The 13,223-nt window shown below is 40.7% G+C and overlaps 1 protein-coding gene across 1 annotated transcript in view; it reads right to left on the bottom strand.

Annotated features, from left to right (window-relative positions):
• The window catches only part of LOC134537243 (zwei Ig domain protein zig-8-like), a 474,593-nt gene that overhangs the window by 20,189 nt on the left and 441,181 nt on the right, over positions 1-13,223 (bottom strand). Inside the window, exon 6 of the mRNA XM_063377511.1 lies at positions 1,460-1,637. Coding sequence (XP_063233581.1) covers positions 1,460-1,637 — 178 coding nt within the window. The remainder of the gene's footprint in view (positions 1-1,459; positions 1,638-13,223) is intronic.

Below are 13,223 nucleotides of genomic sequence, written 5' to 3'. Positions count from 1 at the left end.
TTTAATTAAAATTACAAATAAAAAAAAAATTGAATAAATTCTGTAAGTACAGACAAGTAAATTACTTGCGTTTCTCGATTCCTGCAGTCTTCTTAGACGGCAAAACGAGTCATTTGCAAGTGTTTTCAGGGCAGTTCTGCATGAAAGTCGATTAACCAGGCAGGTCCAGTAAGTGGCCGGACACATCCAGTCTGACCAGCCACGTCTCAAATGTAAGCTTATTCGTGTCAAGTTGGTGGCCATGCGAATCAGTCGGTTGGCCATGCACGCACGTCAACACGGGAACGCACCAATACGCCGAAATACCACAACGCCGAACGTACAATAATGCCGAAACCCATAACGCCGAAATGCCAAATTGACCGCAACGCCGACAGCTAGAAAACTGCTGTGTACCACAACGCCGAATTACCCCAACGCCGAAATACATTAACCCCGAAAAATGTCATTGCAGGACTGCCACAAAGTTTAGGTTAGGTAAGGTTAGCACCCTAATTCATTCAGTTGTTTTTCATTTTGCTCCTGTGGCCCCCCCTCCTCCCCGCAGCAACATTTTTCGGCGTTAATGTATTTCGGCGTTGTGGTACACAGCAGTTTTCTAGCTGTCGGCGTTGCGGTCAATTTGGCATTCGGCGTTATGGTATTCGGCGTTATTGTACGTTCGGCGTTGTGGTATTTCGGTGTTATTGTACGTTCGGCGTTGTGGTATTTCGGCGTTGTGGTAACGACCCGGCAACACTACTAGCGATGAAATTAAATTCCTAAGGACTTATTTTTTCCCCAGATCTAAGATAGTGGAGTTAGTCATGGTAACAATTGCTGCCATGGCTGGCCAATTACCGAACAACGCACAGGATGCGTGCTATCCTACCTGCATGGAATCATTAGGCGTAAAAGCTGAACCCTAACAAAGAAATACACTTAGTTTTAGTTAGGTTAAATAAAAAAGGGGGGGTTGTCTGTAAAGTCGGTTGACCGACAATAATTTTACGTGATGTCATAAGAAAACATTGATGAAAATTTGATTACTCATTAATTTTCAAATATTATTTACAGTTTTTGCAAACTTAATTTAAATAATTTGTTTAAATATAATCACGAACAATTGTTATGTAAATTAACTGAAATCAAATCAATGTCAGTAAATTTTTTAGTTTGAAATGACGAAATTAGACGAATAAATCAATTTTTTTTAAATTGTTGCTTTTAAAAAGTCCTGTTTCATATTATAGAAGATTTTTCTCGCACGGATGGTTGACCAGGTTTTTGCACGCTCGGCTCAGGCGGAACGTGGCAACGAGTCATGCTTTTTTCCGTGCGCGCAAGCCGCGGCGTTCATCGATTCATAAGACGTTATCACGTCAAAAAAAAAAAAATAAAGGACACGAGCAACGCAAGACAACCAGAGTGGTTTGCAAGTGACAAGGCAAGGCAGGGGTGACGGGTGGGGTATGCGCACCTGATGCCGCCGCGCGTGGTGTCGTAGTTGAGCGGGCGGTCGCCGTGCAGCCAGCTGACCACGGAGGCCGTCATGGCGGCGTGGCGCACGATGCAGTCCAGCTGGATGGTGCTGTCCTGCTCGTAGTACTTCTCCTGCAGCGCCTCGCCCTGCTCGTCCACGATCCACACCTCCGGCGCTGCAACACCACCCCGCCACCTCGTCTCTGCCACTCGCACACTTGCTTGCCCCTGGCAGTGGCTACCTTAGGTCGGGTCACCTTACAAACTAACCACTAGGGACACCCGTATTTCGCGATTTCATTTCGTGTCAAGGTATTTCACAAAACACTGCAGCTTTTTCTAAGAGTCATGGCTAGGGACCTGCAAAATTCGCGTTTTCAATGACCTCTAGGATAGACTCCATGATCCTCTATGTACTTGTGCAGATTACACCTGCTGATTGGCTACTGACTCGTGACATGTGTTAACGAGGAAGCTTGTGATTCGATACTTCTTTTGTCGAGCGTTTTTCATTGGTACAGAGTCCTTCAGATAAACTGTTGCCCAGTCACTGAAGCAGCAAAAAAGGCAAATGTATTTGGATTCTAGCCTATCGAGAAATGAACCCGCGAATTTTGCAGGTCTCTAGTCATGGAAAATTGTGAGGCTGCAGCAGTACGGTGACCACATTCTCATTGGCCCCGTCAAGTAGCGGGACGACACCTCTCACCGACCTCAGCCGATAACCACAGGAGAAAAGCTACAGTATTTTGTGAAATACCTTGACACGAAATGTATTCGCGAAATACAGGTGTCCCTGGTTAGTAACCACTGTCAGAAAAATCCTGAAGGGCTGCCCTTCCAAGGGGCAACAATTCAGACAACTTTTCAAAAAACACTACTGGCAGAAAAATCCTGATGGGCTGCCCTTCCAAAGGGGCAAGTTTTTCAGGATTATTTAAACACTCAAAGAAACATGTTTTTCAGAAATTGGCTGGGCTGCCCTTCCAGTCGCTGTACAAACAAACCATTGCCAGACAAAATCCTGAAGGGCTGCTCTTCCAAGGGGCAGCATTTCATTCGCCCCATTTGCACAAGGGTGGTGGGGGGGGGGGGGGACCCCGGCAGATGACGTGGCACACTTGCTTGCACGCTCGCAAGCTCACACATGCGTGTTTTTTCCTTTGTAATAAATGGATAGAGACCTGTGAAATTCGCGATTTCAAATCCTTAAAGGATAGACTCCATGATCCTCTACGCACTCGTGCAAATCACATCTGCTGTTCGGTTACCGACTCGTGACACCTGTTGACTGGAATGATCGTGATTCGCTAATTCTTCTGTTAAAAGATATTTTTTTCATCAGCCCAGAGTCCTTCAGATAAACTGTGGCCCAACCAATCACTGAAGCAAAATAACGTCAAAAGTATTTGGACTCTATCCTATCGCTGAAATGAATCCGCTAATTTTACAGGTCTCTATAAATGGAACATAAATATTCATGTAAAATAGCAATGGCCTATGCCCGATATAATAAAATAGTAAATCAAATAACGTAGGCTAAAACTGCAACCCTAAGATACACACAAAAAAATTTCTGTACTTTTTACAAAAGATTCCTTTGACAACCATTTGACAAGAAATAGTTTGTAAAACCAAAATAAATATATTGTATCTTTGTACATCGCATGCCTATTGTTAGTTTTGCATACGTGAAATACTTTTTTTTTTCGAGATAATATGGAGTATTACGAAAAGGGAGGGTTTCCGATGGCCATCCCTTACTGCCAGAACATCGATGAACGCCGGCTGCACGCACGAAAAAGTGTCCCGTTGTTCCGTTACGCTGTGTCCCGTTTCGCTCATTGTACGCTTGCGCCGCATCTATCTCTCTTCCACTCGATTGGCCTATGCGTCCGAGGAGAAGAAAGACAGCGGCAGCACACAACTTACATCTACACGTGAACTGTTTCGTCGACTGTTTATAAAGTGAAGTGAAAAGTTAATGTGGTTTTCATTGCTTATTACAACAACAATTTCGGCAATAAAGGTTAATTATTCTTGCATTTTAAAAATCTGATTACTAGTATAATTTCAAGTATATATTCTTTTATTATTAAAATGAAAATGATTCAATTTTATTCATAAAAGTATGCAATCATTTCATCAATGTTTTGTTATGACGTTGTCACGTTAAACTATCGTCCGTAAACCGACTTTACAGACAACCAATTTTTTTTTTTTTTTAATTTTTCACCGGTGGGGGATTGTTTCAAACCAACGGTCAGGATGTTTCCCCCCTCCACCGGTCGCGCCGGGTCCTATCAGCACCGCGGGCCCGACGACTTGCCGCCTGCTGCATGCCGACCCTGCCTCGGGGGTTAGTTACGGACCCTGCCCCCGGCGTTAAGTTACGTCCCGGATAGTCATTCACGCGCGTGTTCGTGACGTCACGCCAGGGATGAAGCTATCGGGGCTAAGCCTGGCAACATATATATTTTTTTGTACTCTTTCTCGCGATAAATCCAGTTTCCCCCACACCCCCTTTTTGCCGCATCACGCAGTATCAGTGGCTCGATAAAAAAATATAAAAAAATAAACCACCCTCTCCACCCTATCACCGACACCGGCTAAATGGTTGGGACAATATATATATATATTTTTTTTTTCGCGCGCCGAAAGTGTCCCCATAGTTCCTGTCACGGAAAAAAAAAAAATAACTTCGGGTTTCACTTAACGATCAAATGTTTATTTTTTTTCTCCTGTGCACATTTAACCGATGTTTATTGTCTGCCGTGCAATTAGTTCTGCTCTGGTCTCTCGCGCTGGACGACCCAGGCTCGAGCCCTGGTCCGTGCATGCAGCAGCGCACACTGTCAGGAATAACAGTAAATACCGCGGACTTTCCGACGAAGAATTTAACCTGGTCTAAACGAAGGTTTCTCCGTGATATCGGATAATCGGATCTTCGCATGAACTACGCCTGTTTCCCGATTTCAAAGTTTAATGTTTTATTTGTAAACAAGGTAAACACAAGCGTGGAAGGAAAAAAAGAGAAGGTTTTTACTGTATATTGAACTGGGTTTTTTAAGTATTTTTTTTAAATATAGTTGATTTTTTTTTATGCGAAACACATTAGCTCTTGAGATGTGCCATTTGGTGGTAGGAATAATTTCTTGAATCTAACGGAAGCTGCATGGAAGGGAAATGAGTAAACACGGTGCTGCCCTCTGTAGCGGATGGCGCGAACTAAAGTTCACAAAGCCAAAGGGAAAATTTATAGTATTAACTGATTAATGCACTGAGAGAAAGGATTGTTTGTCTCAAAGAAATATTTGTTTGTGTATGGCGAAATAAATATATTTTGTTAATTCAAACAAATATTTTGTAGTAGGAAAGATTCTGTTGACCTAACAAAATGATTTTGTAAACTCAAATGTATATTTGGTTAGGTGTAACAAATCATTTTTGTTACTTACCGAGTTTGGTTAATCTAACAAAATATTTTGTTCCACCAAATAAATATTTGTTTCGCCATATATAATCAAATATTTGTTTGATTCAAACAAACCTTTTTCTCTGTGTGAATTTTAACAATATGGGCAGTATTTTAATACAATCCCCGTCGAAAAACAAGGGCCAAACCCGGTTTTTTAGTATTCTTTCAAGTCTTTCTCGCTTTTATATCAGCCGTTTCGTTATTCAGTTTAACATTTCATTATGCCAACCAAATCATTTGAAAGTCGACGTAGCTGCTTCGGCTAGCGGCGGTTGAGGCAACTACCTGTGATTCGCGTCCATCAATGTAATTGAAAACACAATTTGAGTGTATTTATCACGCCCGGCATTATTTTAAAGAATTCTAAAATTTAGTGTCGGGCGTACATATATTGCAACACGGGAACACACGAATTTGCTCGTTACCGAGGCCGGATGTTACACGTCTTTGGCGAGTACTGAAGGTCTTACACACATGTTTTTTCCCCATTCAAAATAAGTTAAAATAATCATACTTTAATTACAAAATTGGTTGTCTGTAAAGTCGGTTTACGGACGATAGTTTAACGTTACAACGTCATAACAAAACATTGATAAAATGATTGCATACTTTTATGAATAAAATTGAATCATTTTTATTGAATTATCACTATTTTGTATGGATACAAAGAAGGAGTGAAATGAAATCTACAATTTAATTGAAAATTTACTTTTCAAATCAAATATGTTTATTACTTGAACGAAGAGATTATTTTAACTATAACTTTTATACATGTTTTCTATTTAACTTCTTCCAATCTGTGTTATTATGTTAAGGATACGACAATGATAGGAAAAGTAGGAAACGAACGGGAGTGTTTCCAGTTTAATGTGCCTCGATAAAGTCAAATCGATGTTTGATCCAATTGAGTGGAAGAGAGATAATTGCGGTGCAAGCGTACAATGAGCGTAACGGGACACAGCGCAACGAGATAACGTGCGTACCGGGACATTTTTCGTGCGTGCAGCCGGCGTTCATCGATTTATCAGACGTTGTCACGTCAAAAAATCAATTAAAATATAAAAATAAGTGCCAATATTTGTAAGAAATACTCAGAATTACCTGGAAAAAACGGTTTTCATATATGCAAAAATAACCATAGCCATGTGTTCTACATAGTTCAAATATGTTTATTGTAGTATTGCAAACTATTTTTTTGGCAACTGGTTTCTAAAACGAATCTTTCTGAAAGAAAAAAAAAAGTTTTTCTCTGTGCAAGTTAACTAACCACCCTCTGAACACCGGCAAAATTTCCCTTAGAACGTGTGGCAGAGTTTGCTTCAAAATAAACAGTTTTACGACGTGGACCCTCTCTCCTCCCTTGCTCCTCGAATCGAAGTGAGAAGTTGGGAAGAGCTGTTTGAAAATTCTTCCCCCTCCCCCCCCCCCCCCAACAATTTTTCCAATCCCGCTCCGCGCGGTACCGAACTCAAAGCTAATAGCGGAGCCCATCTTCGTCCAGGACATTAACAGCGGAACATTACTAATGGCTTTTTAAGTTCTCAGCGCTTCCCGTAAAAGAGGGAAAATAATAATAAAAATAAAAAAAAAACTGTGTAGACATCGGGAGTCTTAGAACTTTCAGGGACTCTCACAAATTTGCGTGGTTTGGGAGGAGGAGGAGGGGAGGGTAGGGTTTAAATTCTGAAACTGTTCGGCGAATAGCACAGCAGCAGAGAACATTAACGGAACTCGTCTTGAGTTCGTATCGCTCCTGGGGTCGCGAGGGGCACGCGCGCTGCTCGCTCATGCAACCGTCACGTCTTCTCACGAGCGGCTCCCATCTCACTAGGGTAACTCAGAGAGTGGCCGAGCCGAGACGAACACTAATCAGAATGCATTTTTTTTTTTCCTTTTCGAAAAACGTGACCAAACTTCCGTCGTAATCACGGGTTAACTTCAAGTGGCCGCCATTACCTAACTTTAAAGGGCATGTATTTAACATATTCGCTCGTTAACGAACTGAATACAAACCATACACGACTTAAGAAAAGAATAATTAAGACTTCATAAGATATATTTTATTATATCACATTTTTTTGTAATTTATTTAAGTTATATTTTTTATTTATTTTTAGTTTTGTTTGGTTAGAATATATGGCGGTTGTTAATTAAATAACTGTGTTAGTAAACTTGGCAATTACCATTACAAAGTATTGAAGGTTTTAAGTATTTTGTTATTTAACTTTTACAAGTTTCAGAATTGTAATTAACTTTTAAATGTTGTGGCCATTGTACTGGCCATCTTTAGCAGTTATTTTTTTTATGCTAAACATTAATTAATTATATATATTTTTAGGTACTTAGTTTATGTTTACTTAGCTTATGTTTGTATAATTTAAGTATGTTGGTTATCCCCAGGATGGACTTTATTTAAAAATAAACGGCCGTTAGTTTTATTGCGTGCTGGAAAAATGCTGGGTCGATAACACACAGGTTCGTGGATTGAAACCACGCTCTGCTACCAATTTGCGGTACCTTGGCTCTTTGCCATAAAGATAGCACAAGTGTAACATCCGACTGGTAATGCAATAATTTTTCCAAAAGTTAAAAAATTATATTAAAAATCATTTCCACCGAGATACCACATCTAGGTTTTAATCAATAAAAACAACAAAGCAGAGTTACTAAAACTTTATGGGTTCCAATTCGGTTCAAAAATTAAGAAACCTTGTTTAAAACTATCTTTTTAAAATCGATTCGGACTAAAAAAAATTGTTTTTAAAAGCATACAAAAAATCATCAAAAGGCATTGAGCTAGATTATCCATAGCCACCAAAACACAAATGCTTATTTAAAAGATTAAAGGTTTGTTTTTAGGAGGTATCTACAGAATGGTATCAGTCGTTTAAGCAAAAAAATATATTAACATATACTTATTGTTATAATATGTGTTTTAAAATGTTTCAGGTAAGTATTTTAGTGATACCATATAATTACATATAACTTCTAACTTGTGCACTTAAGTACACACTCCCTTTTTTGTATACGAAATAGATAAATTATAACATAATTTCAATATTAATTTAAAAATTAGTAATGCAACAAACTTTTGACTTTGTAACATTTGTACAACTAAGGGACATGCCAACTATTATGAGTTTCTCGGGGTGGGAGGGAGAAGGGGGGAACAAATCGTGGTTTCTTTGAACAATGTTTCCAGTGGTATTAAATATACTGTTGTTATGTGTATCATCGGCCCAGAGTTCACAAAGGTAAATGTAGAAATATTTAAATTTTAGCTTATCACAAAAAAAATAATAAAGCGGCGGATTTTTCTGGTCTTTATCAATGGAAAGTTGGAAACTAAGTAGCCTATCTTATTGAAATATATAGGCTACATAATAAAGATACAAAAATTTGGAACATTGCTACTTTATTTACAAGACTTTTCGAAAATAAAAATCAGTTATTTGGCCGAGCCAAGCACGAGGCACACAGCAGTCCTTCTGCAAAATAAACCGCGCAAAAAAAATTTCACGCTGGGGAAAAAAAAAATTTTTTTACGTAACTTTGTGACGCGGAAGCGACCGTCATGGCGGAAAGGGAGTTAAGTTGCCTACGCCTTTTGATTTTTTTTAAATTTTAAATACACACGGAGGCCGAGCCGGCTCAAAGGATCGCCGACATCGTCCTAGCTGGTGGGTTGGCAGGCCTGGGACGCGAGCCCGCTGGGCGGCAGCGGTAATCGAGTTAGCCGCGGCTCCTGCGCGCGGTAATCATTTCTTCTCCCCCGAGGGGGGGGGGGGGGGTGGTTGGTGAGGGAAGGGGGGGGGGGGGGGGAGAGCGTTACGTATGGAGGAAAAAAAAAAAGTTTTCATTTCGCGTTGCGTGCGCCCAGAGAACTAACTAACTGCTCTCGAAGCAAGTCCCACGGGCGGCAGAAAGACTGCGCTTTCGTGGCGCGAGACTCTAGAGACGTGAGACATCTACACCCCCCCCCCTCCCCCGCGGTGTTCTCACGTGGTGCATAAATACCCTTGCGATACGAAACCCGGGCACCAGATTTTCAACGTAGAATACTTAAAAAAAAGGGAGGTTGTCTGTAAAGTCGGTTTACGGACGATAGTTTAACGTGACGTCATGACAAAACATTGATGAAATGATTGCATACTTTTATGAATAAATTGAGTAATTTTTATTGAATTATCACTATTTTGTATGGATATAAAGGAGAGAAATGAAATCTACAATTTCATTCATAAATTTACTTTTATTTGCATTCATTAATTCAAATATTTGTATTACTTTAACGAAGAGATTATTTTAACTGTAAATTTTATACATGTTTACTATTTAACTTCTTCCAATCTGTGTTATTCTGTTAAGGATAGGACGATGATAGGAAAAGTAGGAAACGAATGGGAGTGTTTCAAGTTTAACGTGCCTCGAAAAAGTAAAATAAATCGATGGTTGTTAAAATCGAGTGGAAGAGAGATAGATGCGGCGCAAGCGTACAATGAGCGCAGCGGGACAATGTGCGTTACGGGACATTTTTTCATGCGTGCAGCCGGCGTTCATCGATTTATTAGACGTTGTCACGTCAAAAAAAATTACCAAAATCCGACTTCGGATCTGATTTTAGACAAGAAATTTTAATAAAATACTGCTCATCTTGTATAAAATTCACTTAACAGTTAATACTGCAAAGTTTACGTTTTTTTTTTGTGAACTTCGGTTCGCGCCATCCGCCACAGATAAGCAGCCATGTGGTTACACATTTCCGTTCCATGCGTTTCCATTCAATTCATGCAAATACTCTTAACAAGTGCCGTTATGACCAGAGCTTAGATGTTACAACCGTTTCCTGAATAGCTTTCAGTAGTATTAATTGCGCACAATAATAAGCATGATACAAACAAAACAAAGTCAAATTAATTTAATATTCGATTATCTTTTTACATGGTTTAAAAAATTATGCCTGAATGAAACATCAATTAAAAAATAAAATTATGCTCCAATTTTCGAAAGAAATAAATAAGCATTAACACGAAATCATATTCCATCTATGCAAAAATAACCGTAGCTATGTGTTTTAGTACTACAAACTATTTCTGGGCAACTTAGTTCCAAGAAAATATTTTGTAAACGTACATAATTTTTTTTGTGAATTTATAACTTGAAAAATTGTTTACAAAAAGTCAAATGCGTAAGAATTATGCGGTAATTATATGGTAAATTTCTTTTTTTAAAAAAATGTGTTCAATAATTAAACAATCACTACATGTTTAGGAACATGTAGTTACAGTGTACGGCTGTATGGACTCGAAGTAAAACCTGCGCTCGAAATGAATCAAGACCCGGTTAATCGCGTGTGGCGCGCGGTGGTAGGCCCTGCGCTACTAATCTCGGTTAAATCATCGCTAACCCTTGTTTAAGACGGTGATCGCACCATCTAGATAGGCGGACTAGTGGCGCGCGGTTAAATCAGCCAACACGCGCTATCGCTCCGCAGTGTTAGATGGATGGGTGGAGGATTTGGGGGGGGGGATGAGGAAGGGGCTGAATTAAATGGTAAACCGTTCCGGGAAAATAAACCCATAGCCTTCTCGTTCAGCCGGGCCGATTTTGACCCGGTGACCTCCATTGAGAAACGAACACAACAAGGGGGTATTTATTCCAAGTTTTTCCGCTTATTCTATTGTATAATCTTTCGAAGTCGATTCCAACATACTGCTCGTTCGCCGATCGAAACAAATCAGTTTTTACCGACGAGTGTTTGAAATGCTATTCGAAGTGCTCCATTGCGTGGGTGTCTGCTCTGAAGTTAACGTCATTTGGTTGGCAGTTGGATATCAAAACAAATCCCAGCTGTAAAAGGCATGTATGCTATAAGTTAGTTTAATAGCTTGCAAAGCATATAGAAAAAAAGGGAAGGGAGGATGTTCTCGTGTTGACTTCTATCATTAACATGGCAAAGATTGTACACACCATCTGCTTAATTCCTAACCTCCATGCTACGAATACAAAATTGAATATTAGGTTAATTGCATACAAATGCAATGCAATGAAAACTAAAACTAATTTAAGAATAGGAGTGCAGTACATGTATTCAACGTTGCCTTTAATTAAACTTGTTTTGCGGTAGAAAGGACTTCCGCGATGTAAGTGAAATACGAGACCTATTCGTAAATTAAGCTCCGTTTTGTCATTTAAAAAAAACTCTCGTTTTTATTGACGGTTTCAGTTTACTGCTTGTCTACTTTACATTTTCTCATAATCGTCTTTCAGTTCCAAACACATTTCGTAACGCTGCACGTTTCTTTAACCTCTCTGGATAGAAGTTAGCCTCCTGGCAATGGAACGGACGCCTTGGCCATAGGCATCATGGACTTCTAACACGCAATGCGTGTAGCCTATGCACAGGCGCTCAGTAAACATCTCCGGAAAACGTTCAGGCAGTCTCCGAACTCGAATCGAAAAATGATGAATATTTTTTTTTTTTTTGGGACGAAAAGGGGGTCATTTTGGTTGATTTGATGAAACGTGGATCAACACCTACAGCCAAAATTACAATATGACGATTAATTTTCATGCGGAGAACTTCTATGCAGACCGGTTGAATAAACTGGTGCAGCATTACGACATGTGGTTAGAACTGATTGGTGACTATGCGGAAAAAATGAAGTAGATATGTAGTAAACTAAAACTGTCAATAAAAACTTTTTCTCAAGAGTTTATTTGTTGTTAATGACCAAACGGAGCTCGCTTTACGAACGGCCCTGGTATGTTTCAGCACTCCCGGCAGGCGGGGACGCACCACAACGCCGAAAAAATGTCATTGCAGGACTGCCACAAAGGTTAGGTTAGGTAAGGTTAGCTCACAAATTCATTCAGGTGTTTTTCATTTTGTTCCTGTGCTCCCCCTCCCCGCAGCAACATTTTTCGGCGTTACTGTATTTCGGCGTTGTGGTACACAGCAGTTTTCTAGCTGTCGGAGTTGCGGTCAATTTGGCATTCGGCCTTATGGTATTCGGCGTTATTGTACGTTCGGCGTTGTGGTGACGACCCGCGGCCGGCCAAGTGACTCTTGGGCGGATCTCGGCTGTCCTCGGCGTGGCTGGACGGCGTGACTCGCGGCCAACAAATGCCAGAATGCGAATAGGTCTTGACTTAATTCACCTGTAACTTTATACACCGACAGTTCCTCTATATTTAACTAGTAGTATAGTAGTAGATATTAGAGATTTGTAAATTAGTAATAAGTCCTAGATACTAAGTAATAGGTAGTCATCAAAAATATATATTTCTAAAATAATAATAAAAAATCTAAAAATAAAATAAAAATTTAAAAAAAATATATATATTTTTAGTTCTTATTTTAGTATTATCTTAAGCACTGCACGTCCATCCCTGAGTTGGGAGTTTGCATATTTCGTAACGAAATGCCTAGTTTGTAAGTCATTTATCTTTTTTCTGTTTTAGTTTCTTAGTTTTTTAGGTGCTGACTGGCGGCGGAGTGAGTGGTCAGTGCAACCACTCACCACCAGGGGCGCTTGCGTCCCTGGTCACTAAATCCAGTACTGGACAACTGGAAAAGCGGACCACGAGTCCAAGTGCCCAACCCCCGCATGGTAGACTCTTTTCTACTCTGTTCAACACTTCATCCAGACCATCCTCTGTCTCCTGTAAATTCCTACACGTAATGCATGCCAATTTGCATCCCGCATGAATGCGCCCAGGGTTTTCCCTGTGTCTATGCAGGTTTTACCTGGGCCCAACCTATCTCTAGTTATAGTCTAGATTTAAGATTGAGGGGAGTTAGTCATGGCGCCAATCGCTGCCATGGCTGGCCAATCCCCTCCTAGCACATGATGCATGCGACCCTCTCCCTGCATGGCTAATCCCAGCATGACTAGGCGTATAGGCCTCGGCCTGAGACGCACCTAGGTCCCTCCCTAACCCGGACCCCTCCAAAATACACTTAGTTTTAGTTAGGTTAGGAAAAAAAAATAAATAAATCGACTCGCGGCTTGCTGACGTCAGCAGCGGGAGATGGGGCGGGGGGGAGGAGCGGCCTCTTCAGCCGCGACTCGAGCGAGTCGCGTGCGGACGGGTTCTCTCGCCCCGCTGCTCGAGGTGAAAGAACACCGCGGAATGCATCGCCGGACGCGAGGGGCAACTCCGCGGCGCTCCGAGAGAGCGCCAGGGCTCTCGGGCCGCCATCTTGGCTTTCTCGTTTTCCCAGGGAAGCCTTCTTTCCAGAGACGAGAGAGACAAAACCCGAAGTTACCCCAAGTTCATG

Source organism: Bacillus rossius, chromosome 12 (genome assembly GCF_032445375.1).
Source record: "Bacillus rossius redtenbacheri isolate Brsri chromosome 12, Brsri_v3, whole genome shotgun sequence".
In the NCBI taxonomy this organism is placed as follows: domain Eukaryota; kingdom Metazoa; phylum Arthropoda; class Insecta; order Phasmatodea; family Bacillidae; genus Bacillus; species Bacillus rossius.
The sequence above is the reverse complement of the archived record's forward strand: the minus strand, read 5'-3'. Positions and strand labels throughout refer to the sequence as shown.